General features: G+C 36.4%; 1 protein-coding gene across 1 annotated transcript in view; it reads right to left on the minus strand.

Annotated features, from left to right (window-relative positions):
• Positions 1-1,482: 1,482 nt before the first annotated feature.
• Positions 1,483-13,940, minus strand: part of LOC124604909 (AP-1 complex subunit sigma-2) — a 64,194-nt gene continuing 51,736 nt past the window's right edge. The window contains exon 5 of the mRNA XM_047136518.1: positions 1,483-4,469. Coding sequence (XP_046992474.1) covers positions 4,425-4,469 — 45 coding nt within the window. The 3' untranslated portion in view covers positions 1,483-4,424. The remainder of the gene's footprint in view (positions 4,470-13,940) is intronic.

Consider the following 13,940-nt stretch of genomic DNA (forward strand, 5'->3'; position numbering starts at 1 on the left):
TCACATCCAAATTTATTCAAACAGACATATTTTCTCAAAATCCCCATTCATATTGCTCTTTTAAGGTGTATTTAGTTTGCAAGCAGCTGTGAAATGCACACATCGTATCATATCTTTTACAAAAAGTTCTACAGCCCCTCACCCCTGTCCCTTCCCCTGAAACGAGTGATTTCCGTAAATAAATCTCTCCTGAACTTATAATTGCTAATGATAAATGTCTTCTATTTTCTCAGAAGAATCGTTTCTAGGAGAAGAAGAATGCTACAACATACATATTTTTGAAAATCAACTGCCAGTCAAGAACAAATATATGGTCAAACACCTTTAAAACTCATAATACTTGTGGCTACCGCTTACAGCCAACTTTTGTCAGCTGGCATATTACGTAAGAAGAGCTTGAATTGATAGGCTTTAGGAACTGTACAGTACACCAAATAACAAAATGTTTAATATAAATTTGGAACCTCCTGGCAGATTAAAACTGTGTGCCAGCCCGAGACTCGAACTCGGGACCTTTGCCTTTCACGGGCAAAGTCCCAAGTTCGAGTCTCGATCTGGCACACAGGTTTAATCTGCCATGAAGTTTCATATCTTTGCTATAAATGTAATGTGTACAACTCATGTTTAATTAAATCCTATGTGTAGTAAATGGAAAATGTTTAAAATTGTCAAAACAGCACTGCAATTTCAAAGGGTGTGGAGCTAATAATATCCTCATAAATTAAGGATCAATATCAATAATACAATCCCCAATGCATCACACAAAGCCCTTATGGTTCCTTTTACCCAAGCTGTAGGAACACATAACAATGAATTTCAACACCAGAGTGCTCCCTCTTTCTTGTTCATCAAAGCAACTACTGATGTTCACAGGTCAGCATCCCACCTCCCATTTCCTTCTTCATTGGATCACAGAAGTTTGAATACATGATGCATTCAGTACGTTCACAGTTCAAGAGACTCATTCATATTGGTTCCACCCTGGTAACACAGAATAGACAATACGGATTATTTCATGTTATTATATACACTGCAGATTTGAGTCATGGAAAAGTAGCTTCTTTACGACGCCCTCCTCAAAAGAAAGAAATGAAAAGAAAAAAAATGAAGGAAGATGAAGGTTTAATGTCCCACTGATAATGATGTAGCTGGAAACAGAGCACAGGCTCAAATTTGACAAGAAGGTGAAGGTGCAGGATGTGTCCTCTTCAAAGTGACTACACCATCTTTCACCATATGTGATGCAAGAAAACTCACAGAAAACCTAAATATGGAAGGCTGGGTGGTTGAATTTAAACCCACCAATCCCAAATGCAATTCCAGCGGCTTTACCGTGCCATAATCTTCCCTGGTGCCTCAAAGAGAATGTTAAGTCTGCAGACTGCATTTTAAATGTATTGTATAAAAGTCATGCTTAAAAAAAGATCATTTAATGTGTGATTAATAAACCACAATTTAATGGTACCAATGAATTAGGTAAGATGAGTTTCCAATCTTTAATCACTCTCTCACATTTCATACAGTAACATATTTAAACACTACATATACACAGCCAATACTGTAATCAAATTGGCTAACAAACATATCCAAAGCTATCTGTTTCATAAAATGTACATGTCTGAACAGTAATCAACATGCTCCACTAACAGAACACCTCTGCTTTAATTCTACATAACAGGAATAAAATAATGATCTCACTTCACATCAATGCCTCTTTTAGTAAAAGTATCTGCAAAAACATATAAAAACAACCACATCTCCATCTAATACACTTACAAAAAACACTCACTTTACACAGTCACGGGACTGAAAAACTAGACCTCCCAGCAAGAAACTATTATAAAAAAATACACAAAATTCATAATTGTAACTAAATTTAGAAACAGTCAGAGATTCTAGGCTCTGTGCTATCACAAAGAAAAACAAAACTAAAAAAATCCATTTACATGATAGCCACACAATAACAACTTCCAAAATTTAACATACATAAATGATGAATTGGATTAAGTTTCTGGGTATACATCATTTGATTTGTGCCAGATAAATTAACAAATTACAATTAGAAGTTGTGTGAAAACTGTTTCAACCCGGCATGGTCAGCACAAGATTAGAACAACAACATTTAAAGGGTCAATAATTATTACTGCACTTTATCGAGCAAGGATTAAAACTGGTATCCGGTAGTAAACATTTTTAACAAGAGCAGCATTCTGTGCAAGTATAAAATATGTAGCAATTATACCTGAGCAAAAGCCCTCTACCATATATAATTGTCATGTGTGTAACATTACAGATATAATACCTAACATTGTACAAACAACAGTACACTGGTCAAAACAATCTTCACTGAAGAGTGTCACAAGACCACTGTTCATTGAAAAGAAATGAGTGCAACACATGATTTATGAGAAATAAATGAAACTGATATCTATGTTTGAATGGCATGTGCAAATTCAGCAGGGAACAACATGAAAAAATTTTATGAGTCTCTAGCTTCTAAGGTCATAGTCGCTCAAAGCCTTTAGCAAAGAGCAGACAAACTTAACACCAGGCTTAAGTTATTTAGCCTCAAGCCAAACATTTGTATATTTATGATAAATATATTTTCCTTTTTTTACCTATCCTTCTTTTGTTCCAGGAATTAATTCGGGTTCCAAAACTCAAGATGTATAAACTTTTTCATGCTGCTCTTATCTGCACCACTGTTTTTAACACTTTGTGATACTGAAATACACATTCAGACACTAACAATTCCTGTAAACACTTGCAAGACAATACAATTTGTTTTACCCACATTATAACAAAAACCAACACTCTTCTTTTTAGAATTTAGCTGAAATTAATGTTGCATAAAAAGTTACAATGAAAGCATCCAACTGTAAAAAGCTTTTTGGTAAATGTAGCTGTGTTACCTGTTTTGTAAACCAATGTAATGTAACAAACATTATGTAAAATCACTAAATGCATATTTCTTTTATAACAAAACTGGTATGTCAAAATATGGGCAGTCCCATTATTGTCTTTCAGAACAACAAAAGTGTATAAGTTTTTAGCAAGCTAAATTCTACAATTTAATATAAGGTAAATAAGTACTCTATCTGCTGTGGAATGTTTTTATTGCACCAATTGCTCTCTGTTCAACAAACATTTGCACAGAGAGAAACACAAAAAATGAAGTTCAGCATGAGCTGCTTGTCAAATAACATCATGCATACAGCTGGATTCAGCCTGCTCAACCCATCCCTGAAGGCTAGCCTCTACGGCTGATTACTGAGCCACCACTTCGCCACTACCATGTGGTGCTGTGTTCCATATTGAGTTTACTTGTACCTTCAGTCTACTATTTGTACTGAGGTATGACTCATATTTAGTATGTGCACCAGTCACCTTTCTCTAAAGCAGTACATACTGTATACCCATAAAAAAACTGTTCATATTTTACAACAGTATTAAGAGGAAGGATAAGTGTTGGGCATTTTGTGTTAGAGATTCACAGGGTTGTAGCAAATGGATGCAAGGCACTGTATGGTACACACAATTGATGAGTAAATCCTACAGTTTGTGTACTAGCATGTAGATGTGATTGGATAGTAGGCCTGACCAAGAATCTGTACAGATATGATCAGTGTATTGAGCCATGCTGCTCTGGTGCCAGCAAGTTGATCTCAACTCAATAGCAAGTTGACTCAGCCAAGCAGCTACTTTCCTAAATCAGTAAAGATTCTGGGATGGCACAACAAGCTGAATCTAGTGGAATGCACAGCTCTAATCTTCAGGAAGAGAAAAAAAAAAATATTGTATGCAGTTCCCTCACCAATTGTCAGTAACATTTTATACCCATTAAACACTACTAGTTTGCACAGAACCACATCCATACAACAAGAAAGTCAAAGCACATTTATAGGGAAACATGGTGAGGAGAGATGGAAGGGGTGGGAGGGGGGAGGTTGAGGGAGGGGGAGGAGGAGGGGGAAACTGGAGGACTCCCAATCACCTCTTCCAAAATTGAGAAATATTAGCACAAGAGTATTCACACAATCATCAAACATTCCACACCCACCATAATACATATCTGAGTACTTGCAATTTATTACTTATACAGTATTAATACTTCCATATATAAGCGTGACAAACTTTGATTATTAATGACAAGTACATCAAATATAATAATGAAACAGTGACACAACAGAAAAAAAATGTGGCAAATTCTGCTTTTTGATTAAATATCTTACTAAAATTAAGTACATAAAATACTGAAAGCGTTTTCTTTCTATGTTACAAAACTTTCTTTATGAAGTTCTGTTTTACAAAACATCTAATAATACTTTGCTGCATCATTTAGAGAAGGGAAAAGATGTCTTTCTTGGAACATGGATTCAAAAAGCTCATTCCGCAAAGCAGATGGAGATGCAGGTGTTCTTGTTTTAACCAAGTCCATGATCTTCAAAAAAGCCTTGTGGTGTTTCTTCCTACAATGAAGAGAATTTAACAAATAGTGTGATTTCATTAATTCTGTAATTATATTCAAAATCTGTTATAAAACAACTACATCATGAAACCTAAAAAATTTCAAATATAGACAGGCCATGATTTTGACTGACATTTACAAGACGAAAATAAATGTCTGAAGTTCCTCAGTCAGAAATCACAGAAAATGTGGCAACAGTCGGCTGCAGGAAGTCAGCAATATTGTTAATGAATAGGCCTATTCAAAATAGGTTATATTTTAAAGGATGCCAAACAAGCTGCCTACAAGAAACTTGTCATTAAGAGAATCAATTTTTCTGCTACAAGGACAGGATAAGTCTCTAATAACATGTAGGTTCTACAGTTATTTAATAGCAGAATACTGCTTGTTAAATCAAATGTTCTAATCTTGTGAGCACAGAATCTCTGAATCTCACATCTATTGGCACACTAGAAGAGCATCACTTTTCATGAATAACCTTTTCTTTTTCATAACTGAGAACCTTCATGTGGCAAACACGGTGATATGCTTCAAGAAATGCTCTAAGTGCAAAAGCAGACATCATATTTTTACTTTAATAAAAAGCATTCAACAAGATCCCTCACAGTCAGCTGATACTACAAAATTGTCATACGAGATAGCAACTTACACGTATGACACTGACTAAAGTTTTAGCAGCAGGGAAAACATAGTATGCCTCATCTGGACTCATGATAATGAATACGCAAAAATAGGTATCATTTTGCAAGGAAGTTAAACACAGTCATTTATGTTAAAAACGTGTGGATGAAATTGACAAAGCTTGTCTTTTGGAAAGGTATTGCACCAAGAAAATTAAATAAATCCAGTATGACATTCCCATACAAGTGAATATCTCCACATTTGAACATAGGTAAATAAAAGTGATAAAAAGGAGTCCTCACTAATGTACTATTTCAATAACTTTGTATACTGGAGAATGTTTACCCTCTATCTCAATGTCAGCACTTTCACAATTTCATTGCAGAATCTACATCACATGAAAAAACTTACAAAATATGTGAAGTGCCTCACACAATACCACTAAATGATATCTGGGAAACATGGAGATCATTTTATACCAAGTCTAACATAATGTTAGATATTCTTATGGGTCGTTAAAGAACAATATGAGTAGCTTGATATTTTCATCTCCCATTCTTCAATAGTGTAGTAATATAGTAATAAATGGAGCTATAAATGCAAGCATGGAAAGAGCCATCAGAAGTAGCACAGAAAACTGTACAATGTAAGAAGCTGAAGAGAGATTTCTTTTTCCCAAAAAACTTTTACCAGGAGATCAGTACCCACTTCAAGAATTTACATGCTTGTTTCATGAAATAAAAACACACACACACACACACACACACACACACAATAATTAGTATGTTGTTGCCTCGAAAGTACAGACTTTTTTTCCCTTTCATTTTTAATAAGACCAATAAGGAACTTAGTCTGACAAAGAAATGGGCTGATTTCTAAATTCCAGTCTAACATCATAACGTTGTGCCAACTGAAATAGTACAGTAACAAAAAAAAAAAAAAAAAAAAAACATTTATTTAGGAAACTATGGTGGTGTCACCTGAACCAGAATAACAGCAGCATTCAGATCTTATATTCCTCACATAACCTTAAGGAAGCAAAAGCTCCTTAAGTAATCTGTCATCAACCTCCAGTGAGAGACTGAACACTTGAAATATTGTGCAATTCAGTTCTGCTTCAGCACAAAGCACCATACTTACGGAACCATAACGATGCTTAAAGAGAACTTGAGAACCATGACACAAAAGCAACCTTCCGACTTACAGGGAATCAAAAAACTTAAAGAAAAAAACATAGTTACCAGAATCAAAATGGGCTTTATGGACTTTATCAGATGTCAGGTGAATGGTATCAACAGCCCAGTTATGTATCTCCAAAACCACAGGCTGCATGAAATGCTTGGATTTGCCAAAACTAAAGCTTATTGTACCTTTTCTCAGAACACACTTTGAACGCAAGGTTGACATTATGAAGCGGACTACGCCACTACCAACAGACATACAACAAATAATACCATAAACCAAACGACACGTGAAACACATGAAGACCCAAGCAACACTGAGAAACAGCTGTGCAGGTGTCCACGATGCTGCGGTGGTGCAGAAACAAGCAACCTTCCCACTTGACACGTGAGGCAGAACTATTGGGCTAAGGAGACAAACCATTCTTTGAAAATATACAAAAGCTGTTTTACAACCATCGTAGAGCTATTGCAGTGTGTGACAACCAGCATGCAGGGGATCTTGAAAATGAGAGATCATCTGTTGTAGTACAACACGTGCTTGGATTCAGAAAATTTTTCAACATTTCCTGATATAACCGGAGTGTGCACTTCGATATTTACCTTTGATTTTGAAAATCAGTCTAAAATATTGACACATGAAAACTGATATTTCACAAATGGACGTTATGTATGGTACAGCAATGATGCAAATGATGGCTTCGATGTGATACATTGAAATGGTAATGACTCAGAAATGAGTTCTCTCAATCCCAGTGACCACAAGGGTTGCCTGTGTTTCCAGGCTTCGTTTTTTTCAGACATCGCTAGTTTCTGGATGTGCAGCTTTTGAGACATATGACAGGTAAGATAAACATTGGTCGTCAACATCTTGTATCACCAGAGGACAGGTGGGATGCCCACTAAGGTGTGTAACATTCATAACAAGGCTGTGTCCTGCAGCCTCTGTATCTTGTCTGAACCAATGAAGGCCCACTCATGACTCCTGCACTCCAAAATGTGGCAATACCACTTGAAAGAATTATTCGCAGTTACTACACAACACCACTTTAGAACACTGCTGTTAGGTGTGTTCAGGTTAGATTAGATGTACTTTTTGTTCCAATTCATCCATAGTTTGGAAAGCCTCAAATATGTACATGCCAGAAAAACAGGAATAAACAGTCAAATTTAAAAGGCATAAATTAATACCTTATCACTGAGACTCCAAACTATATTATCCAACACCTAATTATTTTTCATCTATTTCTTTAAGTTTAAGGCCATAATGCATGATGAAACTGACCCCCCCCCCCCCCCGCCCTGCCCTGCCCTGCCACCTAATCACAGTAACACCAGCACCAGTATCACCACTACCTACCCTACTTACCCTACAACACCCAACCCATTATCTCCAAGCCCACAAACATATGGCCACCCCAAAATCATTATTCTGTTTTAGCCACTATAAAGTGTACACTAGTATGTTCTCAATCTGACTTCTGTTACAAATGTTTCACATTTCCTATCTAAGTTTAAGGACACTACTGACACGAGGCCCAAATAATAATCGATGGTAAGGTAATGTAGTCCATAACATCAAGCCATTAATGATACATGTGATGTTTTAAGCACCAAAATAAAACTTGTAATATGTAATAAAATATTAATATTTTAACAGTTTCAATACAATATGGTGTCATTAATGGAATATATTCAGAATTTCACTCAGTTGTGATTTTTAAGGCTTCTTCCCTTAATGGCACGATGACAAATTCTATATATGTTGAGAGACAGCTATTTTAATGAACTGAATTTTTATTCCTTACAGTCGGTTTTCCCTGTTCACAGAAGATAAGAAAGGAAATCAGTTAACCAGCGGCGTAAATAATGGCCTTGCTGTGCAGGAGGGGTGGGGGAAAGGGGGAGGTGGTGACCACACGAAGGGGATGCAGAAGTATGATTTATTTAAAAATGTATTCTTACTTATAATTTAGCCATGTAAACTCATGTATGAAATGCAAACAGAAGTGTGCTAGCAATTATTTTGTACCTTTCCAGGTTTAATGTTAACAAGAATGTTACAGTGTATGGCGGCCAGCACTACATGCAGCGTACAGATTTCACCAGTGCTATTTTTTTTACACAAGCAGTGGCTATTACGTCAGCTAGCACTCAGCAATGTACTACCTTCGTCACTGCGTATTTCCTTCAGTTGGTATTGAAAATGACAGGCCCTTTTGGTAACAATTCCACAACGACAAAAATAATCAATTTTTGACAATGTGATGTAATTGGACACACAATAAATCTGCTCACCAAGCAGCGGCAGGAAAACACACATATAAAAAGGGTTTTATATATGCAAGCTTTCGGAGCCAGTGGCTCCTTCTTCTGGTCACCTCTCTTCCTTTCCCTTCAACCCTTCTGCCAGATGAAGGAGCCTCTGGCTCTGAAAGCTTGCATATGTTAAATCATTTTTTTATATTTCTATCCTCCTGCCGTCACTTGGTGAGTAGTTTTTTATCCATCCAATAATAAATCAATAAGTTCATTTTTTTTTTTTTAAATTTTTGTAATGGATGTAGTGTTACAAAGCAAGTGAACTGCCAACAGAAAATGATCCTGATATTACAACTGCTTACAACAGGCATCTTCATAATTCAGTTTAATTACTCTTCTTGTATAGTGTACTCGCATTAATCTTAAACTTATTGCTGTTTTTTCTTACATGGGTTGCTCTTAAATGTTTGCATTAAGTTAAAACTACAATATGTAGTAATAGGCAATATTTAAGTAGAGCTCAAATACAGAAAATTGAAGTCTGCCAAGGTGAAGAAGTTAAAAAGACAATGAACATAAATACAAGCATCCAGTGTTCAGCTACATGCCCAGAAGAGATATCTACTAAAATTAGTGACAAAAGTGAAATCAGAGAAACGTCTGAGGATTTAAAAGTTGAAAGTAAAAGTCAGTACTGTCATAAAAACTCAACGAGGGAAGATTCTAACACTTTGTAAGTTCATAGAGAATGTAATACTAGCTTTGAAAACGGACCACCAGTAATAAACACTGATTCACCAGCAAGACATTGTACTACTCAAATTCAAAATAATCAGCAAACTGCACATTTTAGCATCGATAAAGGATTATTCCAAGGCAAACTGAATGAAGAGACTAAGCTAAAATTTATAAACAGCATGCCAGGCAAGCCTCAATGCCCTTTCCTTAGAGACACTGAGACCAAAAGATCGTTCAACTGTGATTACTATTACAATTATACTAATACAGGCCACAAAACTGAACAATTTTATGTATGCTCTCCCCTACTTTAAACACAGTATACTGTATAGCAAGACGGTTGTTTGGAGGTGGAGAAAATGCAAGGCACAATAGACAAATTAATGACGCAAGGTCTAAGCAAGAAAATAAAAAGTACACAAAACTTGTGCTTCACATTTAAATCCATCTACTACTTACAGCATGAGGAAACAAGACAAAACCATTAATATGCATTTCGATGAAGGACACAACCAAATGAAGGCTATAATTTCTAGAACAATATTTTCTACACATGTCTCTTCTCCAGGTAAATCTTTCACGTGAAAGCCCATAAATTCAAAACGATGTGTTACAACTGTTAAATAATTGTGTTTCATAACGGGTCATCCATGAAATTAAACAGCAGCCATTTTTTCACTGACTGTAGACACAACTCCAGTTGTATCAAGAAAGGACCAACTTAGTGTCATTGTAAGCAGTTTGAAATAAAAGGAATTCCATGAGGTAAGGGGCTTTGATGCTGAGAGTTTTGGAAAAGAAATAATAACTAATTTAGAAAAGAATGACAACATACAAGTGGACAGCTGCAGAGGTCAAAGATACGCCAATGCTGCATCTATGAATGGCGCACACACACAGGTCCACAGTCAAGAATTGAAGCATTTGTCCCAAATGCTGAGCTCATACATTATTCAACACATGACTTAAATTCAGTACTAAATCATTCAGTCACAAATAAAGTGGATCTGCAACAGTTTAGTCATGAATGAAATGGAACTGCAACATTTATAACAGAAAATACAATGCATTTATGTCTTCTTTGGTGCTTCTGCAGTTCGATACTAACAATTGAGTGAAACTATTGCAACTGACAAATGTTACAGTGATTCTGAAGAATTAGTGCTCAATTAGGTGTTCTTTCCAACTTCTTCAAGCTGCAAGAAATAATCAAGTCACCTTAAGAAACTATTTTGAAATTGTAGTAGAAAAATCAATAGTACTAGCGAAGTTTGGAGCATTGTCCAGAGTTGATCTCAAAATATATCCACAAAGTGAAGAAATTTTTTGGTGAGCTTACTGCAAATCATAGAACTGTGGATACACTCTTTTCAAGACACAGTTTTCAATTCTTGTGTTGATATTTCAATTCAACAACGAAACCACTGGAGGAAAAAAAATAAAAAATAAAATAAAAAAATCCCTGAGAATTCCAGGTGAGAGGAGGAAGATGGAGTCAAGAAGCTCCTGATAAATTAATGGAAATTAATTAATGGTGAGCACGGGGAGGGAGGGCAGCATAACATAATAATGACTTTTCTTTAATCTCAGCTGAACTATATAGTAGCCACAAGCAGCAGTTTAACTGCAGTTTTTAAATATCGATAATTTATATGGAATGAATACACTTTGAAATAATAAGTATTTTAAAATTTGTCGTTCATAAAACAATAAATTCTGTTTCAATCAAAGGTTGAAACACAGAATTTTCTGAGATTTTATGAAATTTCCCTGATTTATCCAGATAAAATGTAATTCCCGAGAATTCCAGCTTTTCCAGAAGAATCATCATCCTGCGAAACAAACATTTTATCAGCCATCAGAATGTCAATTACTATTTTTCTTTCTTACATCCTATTTGTGTTTTTAAGTTAGAAAATGAAGATATTCAGAGCAGAAAATCATTAGGAAGTATGAATCAGATTCTACCATAAATTGTTCATTTGAACTTATTAGCCTAAAAAGACTTATGTCAAAAGAATTTGGAAAGAAAGGAAACACGGTGTCGATTAAAGACCTCACAAAGTGTTTGTTTGTCGAAAATATTTTTCTTGTAACTAATCTCCATAATAGCACAGCTCTCCAGCTGTACTGGACTCCACAAGTTGCTTCTACTACATCAAGATGATGATTTTCTAAATTGAAATTAATTAAAAATTTTCTTAGAAACTCCATATCTCAGCATCCAAGAAGTTCTAAGCACTGAACATAAGACGTGTGTTCTCTAAACTTGGTAGACATTGTACAAAATTTTTTTGAGTGCTAAGCTTACGGGAACTGGAAAGATGTGTGTGCTTTAGCATATAGTTTCACTTCGAAAAACTGAGATGATGTTTATTCTACAAGAAGTGTCTGCATCCACAGTTGAAAGGTCAGCATGGCAGACTGCTATGCAAGGGGCCAGGTTCGATTCCTGGCCACACTGGAGATTTTCTCTGCTCTTAATTTTATCCTCAATGACAACTCGCTGAAGTGGCATCATCAATTAAAATGACTTGCACCAGGTGATCAGTCTACCCAATGAGAGACACATGCACTATATTTTATTTTATATTCCTGCCCCCCTACATGGCGTGCATCAACAAGTGAGTTTATTTCACTTTTAATCTAGATTACGATGTGAGAATGTCTGTTTTCTTATTTGTTCTTTCAAGATTTACTATTACCACAAGGCCCCCAAAAATTATTTGCCAGAGGGGTGGGGGTGGGGAGGGGGGTGCAAATCCTTTGTGACGTCACTGTGTGTAATATCTCACTGTGACAGGGTAAAGATACATTACAGAATCAATTGTGGAATACTTTAGGAACCATATAAGCATAAGATGGACCCCTGATCCAGGAGTAGCATCTTAGACTAGTAATCAAAATGTCACTGGTCCTGGGTCTGAACCCTGACACTGCTTAAATTCTGAATAAAAATCATCAGTGATGATGACGCGGACTTCCGACATAGAAAGTCACCCCCATACTGCCAACAGGCTTGTCAAAGACGGCAGATTAACCGACTGAGGTTTAGCGCACTCTCTTGCCACTGGGGCGGGAACTTTCTCCTAAAAGGCAGAGAAATCAGCAATGATCAATGGCATGGGATTGCAGAAAACAATGGAGACCACTACATTAAAGACACATAATGTGTATCCACAGTAGATGTGACCCGTAATTGAAAAAAAGTGTCATGATGATCTCTCCACTGCCAAAAGATTCCAGACTAGTCCCACATTCAGATCTCTAGGAGGGGACTGCCAATGGGGAGGTGACCATGAGAACAAGATTGAATAGCTCTACGAGTTGGGGCCTGGAATGTCAGGAGTTTGAATTGGTAGGGCAGCTATAAAATCTCAAAAGGGAAATGTTAAGGCTTAATCTAGATATGTGAAGTGAAATGGAAAGAAGACGAGGATTTCTGGTCAGGTGAATATAGGGTTCTATTACTAGCAGCAGAAAATGATATAACGGGAGTATGATTTGTTATGAATAGGGAAGGAGGGCAAGAACAAGTTATTGCGAACAGTTCAGTGACAGTGTCGTTCTCATCAGAGCTGATAGCAAACCAACTCTGACAAAGACAATTCAGGTATACATGCCGACATCGTGGGCAGCAGAAGATATAGAGAAAGTAAACGAGGATACTGAATGGGTAGTTCAGTACATAAAGGGAAATGAAAATGTAACAGTTATGGAGGATTGGAATGCAGTTTTCGGGGAGGAAGCAGAAGGAGGGGTTATGGGAGAGTATGGGCTTGGTAGTAGGTATGAGAGAGATGAAAGACTAATTGAGTTCTGCAATAATTTTCAACAAGTATTAGCAAATATTCTGTTCAAGAAACACAAGCGGAAGAGCTATACTTGCAAACGGCCAGGAGAACCGAAAGATTTCAGTTAGATAACAGAATGGCCATGCAGAGATTCCAAACTCACATAGTAAGACTGTAGGACATACTCAGGAGCAGATATAGACTCAGATTACAATTTAGTAATGATGAAGAGCAGGCTGAATTTTAAGAGATTAGTCAGGAAGAACCAGGATGCAAAGAAGTGGGATACAGAAATGTTAAGGAATGAAGAAATATGGTTGAAGTTACCTGAGGCTATACATGCTGCGATAATGAGTAGTTCAGTAGGCAGTTCAGTTGAAGAGGAATGGATGTCTCTAAAAAATGGTATTTATGGAAGTTGGAAAGAAAAACATAGGTACAAGGAAGTTAATAGCAAGGAAACCATGGGTAACAGAAGAAAAACTCCGATTGATCGCCAAACGAAGGAAGTACAAAAGTGTTAAGGGAAATTTGAGAAAATAGAAATAAAAGTCAATCAGGAATTATATAAATAAGAAGTGCAGGGAAACTAAGGTGCGATGGGTGCATTAAAAATGTAAAAAAGGAATAAGAGGCACACAGCAATCGGTCACAATCCCATTAGTTTTTATTACTCTTGCAGACCTAATAGCCGAAATTTAGATATGCAAGAATAATAAAAACTAATGGGACTGTGGCTGATTGCTGTGTGCTTCTCCTTCCATATAGTCTATGGTTGCTGTGCACAACAGTTCCTCATGAAATCAAAGTTGCTTTAATGTGAAGAAACTAACAAAGAAATGACTGTCAGAAGGACTGACTCAGTATACAGAAAAG

This window comes from Schistocerca americana, chromosome 1 (genome assembly GCF_021461395.2).
Source record: "Schistocerca americana isolate TAMUIC-IGC-003095 chromosome 1, iqSchAmer2.1, whole genome shotgun sequence".
Classification (NCBI taxonomy): domain Eukaryota; kingdom Metazoa; phylum Arthropoda; class Insecta; order Orthoptera; family Acrididae; genus Schistocerca; species Schistocerca americana.